Source organism: Siphateles boraxobius, unplaced genomic scaffold, assembly GCF_051911475.1.
Source record: "Siphateles boraxobius isolate OS27281-9 unplaced genomic scaffold, OSU_SipBor_1 13, whole genome shotgun sequence".
Taxonomy (NCBI): Eukaryota; Metazoa; Chordata; class Actinopteri; order Cypriniformes; family Leuciscidae; genus Siphateles; species Siphateles boraxobius.
The window spans coordinates 4302110-4314678 of record NW_027508733.1 but is presented as its reverse complement, the minus strand read 5'-3'; the positions used below and the strand labels follow the sequence as shown (position 1 = coordinate 4314678).

Here is a 12569-nt window from a genome sequence, read left to right as displayed (position 1 = left end):
GTTCAAAGTCAATTTTTACTTACATCATTCTATATTTGTACCGAATAACACATGATACTAAGAGAACACATATGTGAGTTGTTGATCACAAAACAATTTTTTTTAAATCTGTAACCTTATCTTAGAAACCGACGTTTATCTGAAAAGTGTTTCAACTGTCCCGGCTCTCCCCTACTATCAGAGAAGTAACGTTGGTCGATTTATATCTGTAGTAGTGGTCATGACCTCTAACTACATAGACTTTCTGCTGCTCCCTGATAAAAGATAGGCTACCTGTTGATACCTGTTCAGAAGAAAAAAAACAAGAAAACTGGACTCGTTTTAACAAGCTAGATAAAAGGTAATGCCCTGGCAGTGGCAAATAGCTTTGTTTTAAAATTTGATTACATTAATGTTTAAGTTGAGATTTACAATAAATATTTTATTGCTACTGTGTAAAGGGAATACTGCTGGTATAAGCACCTTATTTGTTTAAAGTTTTTGCAAACCACATGTTATTGCACTTTTGTGTATATAGCAGTACATTTAAATCAAAAGTGTGCAATACACTACTGTAGAATTCATTCTTCAATTTTGCGCGTAACAATGTGATTAATCGCGATTAATCACAAGAAAATCATGTGATTAATCGTGATTAAAAATTTTAATCGTTGCCCAGCACTAAAAGATAGACGGTTGTTTTAACAGTGAATTAGTTTAGCACTGAGGTTGATTTCTGAGCTCTTCTTTTCTGTTCCGCTTTTCTGGATGCGATGTCAAAACCCAAAACAGCAACAGTAGCCACGCCCACCAGAGCAGAGAGGACCAATCGGATCACAGCTTCAGTAGAACCACAACAGTGGACACATTCTGAGTCTGAGGGGATAAAAAAACAATAAATATATAAAATTACTGATAATATGCTGCTGAGCTGACTTGCGTAAATAAAAACTATCACCTGGAATTTTCTGACAGAGTTCACCAATGTCCAGATGTGTGGTCTGGTTGCTGATGGGATTTTTCAGCACACAGCTGTAGGTGTTTTCATCCTGATATTCCACCTCCAGATGTAAAGAGAAGCTTGTGCTAATATCACACACACTGATGCTGAACAATACACTGACTCCTTTGTACCAGGAGAGAGTCACATGACTCACATTCAACACTGAACACAGTAATGAACAATGTGAAGATGAAGAGGATGATGACGAAGAACAGTCTCTGGTGATGATAGGAACAGGAAGATGAGCTACAAGAGATTAGAAAAATCAGAATAAATCAAATCAACTGTAAGTAAAAGGACAAGTTACTGTTTAATGTGTTGACTGACATCTGTCAGTGAGTGTTTAGCAGTGTTTCTCAATCCTGGTCCTGGTGACCAACAGCACTGCACATTTTGTGCGGAAGTGATTGTTTGATATTTAAAAATTATTCCAAATGAAATCGAACTTTTAACATGCATACAAACACATTTATACTGGACGTCAACCAGTAAGTCTGTCTCATCAGTCCTGATCAGTGTTGGGGGAAGTTACTTTTAAAAGTAATGCATTCCAATATTTTGTAGCTCCTTAAAAAGTAACTAATTCTGTTACTTGGTTATTTTATATGGAAAGTAATGTAAGGTTTACTTTACTTTTTCTCATAGAGGGCCAAACCATTTGGCTGTGCTGCCATTCTGGATCACAAAAAAACGCAGGAAAAGTTTTTTATTGCTGCTCTTACTTCAGCAATAAAAACAAATAATCAAACGCAAATGTGATGTTTAACAAAAATAATTTTAGCTTATTAGTATGATTGAATTGGATCATTGAAGGTCAACAACAGAGACATTGGTTAATAAAGTGACATTAAGTACTCTGGCAAGGAGAGCAATGTAAAGTGAAGTCTGCATGGGGAGAGTAAGTGCGGAGACAAGCGGTGAGAAGTGTGTCAAGTGCAAATGATTAACATCCTTTTTTAATTCCATTAACTGGAGTCAAGACGGGTTAAATAGAGCCTGCAGTCCTGGGTATGGGAGAGACCCTAGGACATATTTTATGTTGCTTAAATGGACTGTGTTATGTTGACTGTGCTGAAGAGCTATTTTGGTTTACTTTTGTTTTGTTTAGGAGAGATAAACAACTAAAGACAATGAGAACTCACTGACTTGACCTTTTTATTTATGAACATTACAGTGGTGCCGAAGCCTGGGACGAAGAAGCGTGCACGCCACCATGCAGCCAGCACAAACCCCACATGCGAGGCTAGTCAAATCGCTAACCGGTCTGCACCTGACACAATACCAACTCACGGCGAGTTGGGGATCTCGATTACGAGATAAGCGCAGCTCACTGATGTAACCAAATTGCAGACAGACTTTGCAGATGTCACCCCTGCCCGGTCGCACAAATCTCGTACAGCACCATATCGAAATGGTCCCAGGGGTTGTGGCACACAGCCAACCCCTTTTGTTTACAGGAAGAATTAAAGGCCATGCTGGGGTTGAGCGGAATCGTATAGCGATTGGACGAGCCCAAAAGTTTTGGTTCCCAAAACAAAAGGCTCAGTCTGTTTCTGTGTCGATTACAGAAAGGTTTACACTGTATCAAAATTTGGAGCTAATTCAATGCCTCAAGTTGAAGAGCTGCTTGATCGGTTAGGTTAGGCTCGCTTTTATTCAACACTTATCTCCTTTTTCCAAAGAAAAAACAGCTTTCACAAGGCCGTTCAGATTACACCAATTTGTTACTCTTCCATTTGGGTTGTTTGGGGCTCCTGCAACCTTTCAGTGTCTCATGGACAAAATCCTCCAGCCACATACTGCGTATGTCGCGGCATCTCAAACACCTGCGTGTTGTCCTGAGATCGATAGGGGTAGCAGGACTCACAGCGAACACAAAGAAGTGTGCGGTTTGACGTGTGTAGGTATGGTATCTGGGCTTCAACTTGGCACATGGGCAGGTGCATCCCCAAATTGATAAGACCGCCCTGATTGCATCCTGCCCAAATCCCAAGATCAAAAAGCAGGTGAACTTTCCAAAAAAAGGAGCATGACTTTTTTTCCTCCGCATATAAGCTTAATAAAGCCTGAACCTCAATGTCGGTCCATTGTTCATATTTTTTAAACTCCATTGTTGGTTCAAATATCAAACTACTGTTACTGCACACACTGCAACAGACTTTTAAAAATGGTGGTTGAAATAAAAATGCTGTGTAGAGTCAACCAATCAAAATGCTGTGTGGAGTCAACCAATCAGCATGTTCAGCGCCCAAGTCCCACGCCCACCCTACAGTTCCTAACCTTTGAAAAAGTACTATCTCGCGAGCAGGGACTTTCTGAGGGGGACATTTTTACCCAGAACTTCATTTAGATCCTGGTTTCTGCGGTCAAAAGACACAGAGTACCAACCCAAAGAATACCATGCAGAATAAGGTATTATTAGGTGCTTCATAAGTACCAATAAACAGTCAATGTCCTAATATTATGCATGCATGCTAATAAGCAACTAGTTAATAGCACAAAGAACCCTAAAATAAAGTGTTATAGTATATTTGTGTCATTTAACATTTTTATTTATTGCAGGTTTGCGTAATATTCTGAGATTGTATTTCATCTAGTTTTTATTCATTTTGAGAAATACTGAATCTGTTTTTGTGCAAGTGAGATAAGTAAATGCCTGCTCACATTTGGTCTAGATCTACAATAAGCATAATGTTCACTCAGCACACAGAAAGCCCTCTGCACTTACTCCTGATTTCTCTCAACATGGGGGCAGTTGAGAGCTGTTAGTCAATAAATGGGAAAACAAAGTAACTTGTGTTACTTATTTGAAAAAGTAACAGATATTTTGTTGTAAATTGAGAATTAATGCATTACTTTACTAGTTACTTGAAAAAATGTATCTGATTATGTAACTCGCACTTGCAATGCGTTACCCCCAAAACTGGTCCTGACACTTACAGTCTTTATCTTCACTCCTCTAGCAACTTTTACCTTGGATTCATATTCAAAATACATTGTCAGTAAATCTATAATAGCTTAAAAAAGTGTGCAAAATTACTTTGGTCTCTGATACCTAAACTCATTACTTCTACATGACATCCAGAAGCTTGCGTTCTGCAACTGAATGTCGCTTCGTGGTGCCATCATCTCAAAGAGGCACAAAATCACTTTCACAGACCTTTGACTGTTCCCTGTTGGTGAAATGACTATTTTCAAGAAACATCTAAAGACACATCTTTTTCGTCAATACTTGATCCATTGACACTAACACTTACTATTCTATTTTTACAAATTTTTTTTTTTTTTTTTTTTTTTTTTTTACAAAACTTGCTATCTGTACTGTGCTAAACTAAATGAGACTTACTTGTCACGGCACTTCCATATTGTTTCTCCAAAATTCAATGAAAAAACAAACAAATACATCTACATCTTGGATAGGGTGAGTAGGCTACATTTCCAGTTAATTTTAATTTTAGAGGTAACTATTCCTTTAAATGAATACAGGCAACATAGTAATCGATTTATAATATTTATAAGGGTAACACTTTACAGTAAAGTTTCATTAGTTAACATTAGTAACTAGTTCACAGGAACTAAGAATGAACAATACTTCATTTATTAATCTTAGTTAATGTTAATTTCAACATTTTCTAATAAATTATTAATATCAAATGTTGTATTTGTTAACATTAGTTAATGTATTGTGAACTATCAATGAACAGCTGAATTTATATTAACTAACATTAACAAAGTATAAAAAACACTGCAACAAATGTATTGCTCATTTTTAGTTTGTGTTAGTTAATAGATGAACTAATGTTAAGAAATGAGACCTTACTGTAAAGTGTTACATTTACAATTTATATGTAGTGTTACAATTAACACTGTATTCATATTTACAGTTTCAGACAAGTGCAATACTGTGAGACCCCCATAGTCAACATATGACAACGGAGAGATCTGAAAATCAGTGCCAACAACAAATAAAGTATAAAAATAAATAACTGGAATAAATTATATTAAATTAAATACATTTTTGTGTTTGTGAGTCTTCAATCTGTAATTCTTAACTCACCATAAACAGTGACATTGTACATTTTCTTTGACACCTTCTTTCCAATGATCTGTGCTTTATAAATTCCAGAGTGGTTTGTTCGGATGTTCCTAACAGTGAGAGATCCAGTCCGGGGGTCCAAATGCAATCTGTCTTTGAATCCTTCAGTACTTCCAGATATAGAGATTATCTGGGCTGATCTATTGACTTCAGCCATAGGAGAGTCTTCAGTTCCACCCCACCACAGTATCAGATCATCTTTCTGTATTTCAGTCTCAGTGTGAAGAGTGACAGAATCTCCCTCCATCACTGACACTGACTCTATTGCATCGGGCTCAGCACCAAAAGCACCTAAAGAACAGAAACCAAAAATGTTTACTCAGATAAACACTCATAACTTTGTATTGGTTTGAATTTTTTTATATATTTTTTAATTATCTAATTGTTCTGTAAGTTTTAATCAATTTTAATTGATTACTGAGATATTTTCACAAATAACTTACCAACAAGACCCAACAAGCACAAAAAGAACAAAACAAATGCATGGACCATTTTTCAAGCATGGACCACCCGTTCGCTAATCAGTCAATAACTCAAATTTTATGGCAACACTTATTCAATGCATGTGAATCATCCTTCGACAGGATGCAAAAGCCTAGTCTGCAGACAGTGGCTGTGGTCACATAGTGAGGCTAGAGGCAAACATGATTAACTATATGCAGTATTTAACTGTTCTTGTTGGCAGAAAGCCACAGGTAGGTAAAATATTATTTTTGCTGTATCCTATGTATGCAATAAAATCAGAACTTTAATTTATGTTCATGTGTAAATGAATTTATGTTCATATGTAAATGAATTTATGTTCATGTGTAAATGAATTTATATTCATGTTAGCAGCAGTGGCGTATCCAGGACATTTTTTGTGGGGTGGCCAAGATGGGACACAAAGCTAGTGTGGGGTGGCCATGGCATAGCAAAGTTAATGTGTATATGTACGCAGCCGACCATGGTTCGAATCCCGGTCCTTTGCTTCATGTCACATCCTCTCTCTCTCCCATGATTTCCTGTCTCATAACTGGTCAAATAAAGGTGACTATCCTGTTAAAAACAGTCCTAACCACCTATCACAGTCCCCAAGTATCTCTGGTTATTTTAACATGTCTATTTTTAATCAGTAATTATGGTCAGGATAGGGTAAACATTTTCTAAGAGCTATTTCCTTGTAGTGGATTAACTTGTCTCTTCATAAGTTAGAGTAGCAAAATAAACTGCTCTTAACTCATCCTATATAGAATAACATGCATCAGTCATCAACTCATCATCTGTGTCACCTGTTTTGTTACCTGAGTTTGCTTTACTAATTGAGGCACCATCTTGTGGTTACATAAAAACACAGAAATCCAACAGGACAAACCAAAATGCTTAAAGATAGGACCTTACCTGTAAAAGCAAAATAAAAACTAAGCTTTTAAGAAAAAAACAAATATTTGTTGTTCTTTACATGCTTAGTATATGTTATTATTTAGCTTAGATATAATTTGTTAGAGATACTGGAATTTGAATTTCTTAATTTGTTCTTTGCCAGGTGTGTTTTTATTTAACCACAAGAGGGGACTTAAACTAGTAAAGCAAACACGGGTAACAGGTAACACAGAGGATGACCTGATGACGGAATAATATCATTAGGATGCCTTGTGATGTATGAAAATGTGCAAAAAGTGGTTTTCAACTAAGACAGTATTCATATCCAAGGCCCCGATGAAGGTATAAATTTAAACATTGGCTTTGATTCAGCATACATTAATAAGTTAATTTAAGTGAAGATGAGCTAACTGATACAAACAAAAACAGCCCTTAAATAACAGAGCAAATAAATAAATCACAGCTTGTTCTTGTGTTATAACTTAAATCTAGACTTTCACACTATATTTCACACACGGGTTGGCCAAAAATATAACGTTAGCTCTATTGAACACACACATCTGCAAAAAACACCCTCAAGTCTTCAGTCCAGAAAATAGCATTCCATGGCGGTGTAATGAGTGGAAATAAGGTGTGGCCCCTTTAAGAGCTGCGCGCGCGCCCTGTCTGCACTCTGCACTCTTAACTTGGTTTGCAGGCTGCTAAGCTAGCTAGTACAGTGTAGTTCGACTTTTTCAGTTTTTCTACACATTCAGAGGGAACTACTACGATATAACTAAACATTAAATTACCATACCTCTCAATCTACAGATTCCAGCGTTTTATCATTGTTGCTGTTGTAACTGTGACCGACCGTCCTCCTGTTTCACGGAGCAGCAGCAGCCAGCGCGCTCATCTCATGGGTCACCTGACCTGCATGGCCAAACGTCCGCTGAGCAGAAATCAGCTCTCACAGCCTCAGTACGACCATTACGGTGTTAGTTAAAAATGTAAAACTGGCCCTAAATCAGTTGATCAGCTGTCATCATTGATTGACAGCATTTCTCTTGTTTCTTGTGTTGACGAACTTGACCAACTACCTATCAGATCTGGGGTGGCCACCAGGGTGGCCAATGAGCTTTCAGGGGTGGCCCTGGCCACCCCAGGCCACCCCCTAGAATCGCCACTGGTTAGCAGAAGAACAGAAACTATTCTCCTGCACATTCTCATGCACAAGCTGTCTGTCCACCCAACAAATAAACCACATTTTGTTCCAGATAAATAAAACAGACCACAACAGGTTTCACTTTGAATCACAAACTAAGTAAGTAAGTAAAAGTTTATTTATATAGCACCTTTCACAGGTATAAGGCCACAAAGTGCTTCACAACAAAAACATTAATATCATAAAATACACACAATAAAAGCATAGACAGTACACGATCATATCAACCCACAAGCAGCTAATTAAAAGCCTGAACAAATAAATGAGTCTTTAGTCTGCATTTGAAAGCATTAACAGAGTCAAGAGAGCGCATAGACGGTGGGAGGTCATTCCACAACCTAGAGGCAACAGCCTGAAAAGATCGGTCACCTCTAGTACGATAGCGAGTGCGTGGAACAGTCAACAGGTTCTGATCCACAGACCTCAGAGCACGCACAGGGGTATAACGCTGAATCAGGTCACTAATATAGGGGGGTGCCTGACCATGCAAAGCTCTAAAAACTAAAACCAAAATTTTTAAATTTATCCTATAAGACACTGGTAGCCAGTGAAGTTCTTTTAGGACAGGGGATATGTGAGACCTCCTATTAGTACGTGTTAGAATTCTAGCTGCAGAGTTTTGTACTAATTGCAGTCGAGAGAGCTCCTTCTGGTTTAGGCATAAAAATAAACTATTACAATAGTCTAAACGCGAAGACACAAAGGCAAGAATGATAAGCTCCAAATCATTTCGTGAAACCATTTTTCTAAGTTTCGAGATTTTCCTTAATTGAAAGAAGCAGTTTCTCGTAAGCTGCTTGCAATGCTGCACTAATGGCATGTCTTTGTCCAGGATAACTCCCAAATTTCTAAGACTTGGCTTAGCAGACTGGCCTAAATCACCCAAGTATTGTTTAATCCCAGGGATTGCATCCTCCGGGGCAATGATCAGTGTTTCTGTTTTGTCTGCATTTAGCTGCAGGGAGTTATCGCTTAGCCATTTTTTAATTTCCACAAGACAAAGGAGCAAGGAGTTTAACTTACAGATCTCTGACGGCTTAAACCAGCAGTAAAGTTGGTTATCATCGGCAAATAAGTGAAAAGAAACATCACTGAACCTTTGTATAATCTTTCCCAAAGGGATCAAATACAACAAAAATAAAACAGGGCCCAGAACAGAGCCTTGAGGCACTCCACAGAGCAAGTCCGCAGTCTCAGACCTTATTTGGTTAGCTGTAACACTGAAACAGCTTAAAAGCATCTGGAAAAACGCCAGTAGACAGCGAGAGGTTTACCGTTTTGGTTACACAAGGGCCAATTTCTTCAAACACTTTTTGGAATAATCTGAAAGGAATGACGTCCGATGAACAGGAAGATGGCTTCATCCTGGTCACCAATTCAGAAATACCAGCAATCGTTACAGTCCTAAAAGTGGACCACATGCTGGAGACTGGCTTAAAGTCAGCAACGGTACCCCACGAATGGGACGGGATTTTATCTTTAATCATTTTGATTTTATTAGTGAAAAATCCCAAAAAGGCATTGCTGTCAGCTTCACAAAAAACAGGGATAACTGGGGCAGCAGGGCAAACAAGTGTATTGATCATTTCAAACAGCACTTTAGGATTTTTTTTATTTAATGTTACTAGATGAATGATATAGTCAGATCTGGCTTTTCCAACCGTCACATTATAGGACAACACAAGATCCCTGAGATACAGCCTGTGCACCTCAAGGCTAGTGGATTTCCACAGGCGTTCAGTCTTTCGACACAGTCTCTTAAGATTTAAAATCTCTTCATTTATCCAAGGCCACATTTTTTCCCGAGTAGACAAGTTTGATTTAACAGGGGCCACCTGATCCAGAATTTTTACGCAGTGATTGTTAAAACAGTAAAGGAAATCATCCACATCAAGGCAGTCCATAACTAGAGCAGGATCAAACAAATCAGAAAATGTATCTGCAGTATTTGCCGTGATAACACGTCTCTGAGACCTAACTACTGAAGGCTTTGGGTCAGAACTGAAATGAAGATCAAACAGAACAATATTATGGTCACTCATATAGACATCATTTACAGATATGTTTAATATATCTAGGCCAAGTGTAAAAACTAAGTCTAAAATATGGCCTTTTTGGTGAGTAGGCCTAGATACATGCTAATTAAAATTAAAAGTTTAAGTCAATGATAATAATTCTATTGCGGAGCAAGATGAGCTGTCATCAACAGGTTAAAGTCCCCAAGGATTAAGACAGATTCCAGCTTAATTATAGAGGATAAGAAATCACTAAAATCCCTAAGAAAAACAGCAGCAGGGCCAGGAGGTCGATAGACCAAAATACAGTAGAAGGAGGATGAGAAACCCACCTTGACCATCTGCAATTCAAAAGAAGAGAATTTTTGGGGCAAGATTTCATTACATTTATCGATGTCCGAGCATTCAACGAACATTCAACAGGCCAACAGGCCAACATGAATTTTGGGGAACGTCACGGAGGCAGTATCCCTGTTTTGCAGCGGGATTGGTTGCAGGCACGTCCAGCGGTCACATGGTCTCCTGCCGGTCCATACGGAAAGAGCCGGCACAAACACGGAAGTAAACATTGGCGGTGAAAGTCTCTGACCACAACTCCAGCGATGCAAAGGATCCAGGACACCCCTTGAATTCCGTGTACTGCACCGAATACGGTCCCGGCGGCCGAAGACAACAGAGCCACCGCGCGCTGCGGCACGCCTTCGCCTGACCTGGACACCGGACCGCACACCTCTTTTCCTGAATCTCCTACGGACCCTACCCGGAGCCCGGTATAGTAACAAGTAGTCAGGAGAGTCAGGATCGATAGCAAACGGAGGAGGAAACGCCTGTTTGAACCTGTCGTAATTATCAAACAGGTCCTCCATCGACTCTCTGATGTGAAACAAAGAGTCCCGATCATAAATCCATACAGCCAGGACGCATCCATCTGTTATGCGGGCTGAAATGATCACGTACACTGAGAAAATTACCATTAATAATTTACACAGCAGGAGACGAGCCGCGGCTCTGCCAGTTACAGGCGCCATCAAGACTCGATATGAACTACAAACTAAACTGGATGTCATACATTCAATCACATGTATTTTTTCTTTCGGCATGAGTGTTGTGGCACAAATTTCTATTAAACCCTTATCACTGCATAAGAGACACTCTGAATCAAATTGTCTTTTAAAAAGTATTTATTCTAGCAAGAAGCCCCAGTCACAGCACAGAAGTTACGCTGTGAGTGAGACAAAGTCAGGAAGAGCTGGGCCACCTTTATACTCGTCTCAAGGTCTTATTCAGCAGGTTTCCTTTTCCGCTGCACATTCCCATTGTTGCAAAAGCTTCACTAGCTGACACTAAGACCACCAAAAGTAAATGCACTCTGACCTCTAGGACCAAAGACAAGTCAAGTCAAGTCAATCTCATTTATATAGCGCTTTTAACAATGTAGATTGTTTCAAAGCAGCTTTACAGAGATAAACATATAATTTAAGGTAACAGAGATTGGTTTGGTTTTATAGCGGTTCAGTTCTTAAAAAACGTTATTTCCAGCTAAAGTTAGTTTTGATTGATTCACTTCTGTCGAAATGATCATTTGTTATTAGTTTAGGGGCCGCTAAGACGAAACCGTTCCCTCTAAACAGACTTTAAACGCGAACCTGTCATAAACGCTGATGGCGTTCACATGCGCATTAAGAATTGATTCCTTATGTGTGTTTGAATATATGTGCGCAGGTTTGTAATTCCCTGCAAACCATGCCTAAACAAACTACTTGTCTTGCCAATAAATTTGTATGCAGAATTTTATTTCATTTTATCACTTTGGGTAGGTACGCAAACCGAAATTTCCACAAAGCTTTATCTGTAGAGTGATATAGGGAAATATCCCATACCATAGGGAAAGGCTAGTTGGCACTTCAGGTCTGTGTTTTCATCGGGTCCAGGCGAAGGTCCTCCGTCAGATCTGGATACGGCCTGGATCCGGCAGGCTGCGGGACAACCTTGGGATAAACAAAGACACTAAAATTAGAGTAGATGCCATTCTTCTTATGATGTAACGAGTACACCAGGATTTATGGGAAGCGTTCCCAGTTCCGGCTGACCTAATCTATGCAGCCTAACATTGAATTATAGAAGTCGATAATGTATTATGTGAATGCTAGGTCAAAGAGATGTGTTTTTAGTCTAGCTTTGAACTGACTGACTTTATCTGCTTCCCAGACAATGGTAGGAAGACTGTTCCAAAGTTTTGGTCCTAAATAGGAAAAGGATCTACCGCCAGCAGTCGATTTTGATATTCTAGGTATTATCAACTGGCCGGAATTTTGAGATCGCAATATACGTGAAGGACTATAATGCATTAAGAGCTCGCTCAAGTACAGGGGAGCTAAACCATTTAGTGCTTTGTAAGTAATCAGCAATATTTTAAAATTTATACAATGTTTAATAGGCAGCCAATGCAGTGTTGACAGAACCGGGCTAATATGGTCATACTCCCTGGTTCCGGTAAGAACTCTAGCGGCTGTGTTTTGAACTAGCTGTAGTTTGTTTATTAAGCGTGCAGGGCAACCACCCAGTACAGCATTACAATAATCTAGCCTTGATGTCATGAACGCATTAACTAATTGTTCCGCATTTGTCAATGAGTGCGTTTGACGTAATTTAGATATATTTTTAAGATGGAAAAATGCGGTGACTTTCAAATGAAAGATTGGTATCAAAGAGCACACACACCCAGGATCCTAACTGATGACGAAGACTTAACAGAGCAGCCATCAAGTGTTAGACAGTATTCTAGGTTATTACGTGTGGAAGTTTTTTGTCCAATAATTAGAATCTGTTTTTTCAGAATTTATTAGTAGGAAATTACTAGTCATCCAATTTTTTATATCAGCTATGCATTCCGTTAATATTGTGAATTGG

At 38.8% G+C, this 12569-nt stretch overlaps 1 protein-coding gene across 1 annotated transcript; it reads right to left on the bottom strand.

Annotated features, from left to right (window-relative positions):
* Nucleotides 1-394: 394 nt before the first annotated feature.
* Nucleotides 395-7356, bottom strand: LOC143735300 (SLAM family member 5-like). Its single transcript, XM_077225439.1, has 4 exons — nucleotides 7237-7356; nucleotides 5040-5369; nucleotides 938-1228; nucleotides 395-855 (listed from the first exon to the last, which is right to left on the bottom strand). Exons 2-4 carry the CDS (start codon nucleotides 5323-5325, stop codon nucleotides 692-694), a joined length of 741 nt encoding a protein of 246 aa, XP_077081554.1. The 5' UTR covers nucleotides 5326-5369; nucleotides 7237-7356; the 3' UTR covers nucleotides 395-691.
* Between the last annotated feature and the right edge of the window lie 5213 nt (nucleotides 7357-12569).

What these genes read in the sequence shown, in the direction of transcription:
- LOC143735300 (XM_077225439.1), bottom strand. Translation starts at nt 5,325, where the DNA reads ATGGAGGGAGATTCTGTCACTCTTCACACTGAGACTGAAATACAGAAA. An exon ending in GTACAATGTCACTGTTTATG is followed by an intron (nt 1,229 to 5,039) that starts GTGAGTTAAGAA and finishes AATCTCTTGTAG; the next exon opens with CTCATCTTCCTGTTCCTATC. An exon ending in ACTCTGTCAGAAAATTCCAG is followed by an intron (nt 856 to 937) that starts GTGATAGTTTTT and finishes TTATCCCCTCAG; the next exon opens with ACTCAGAATGTGTCCACTGT.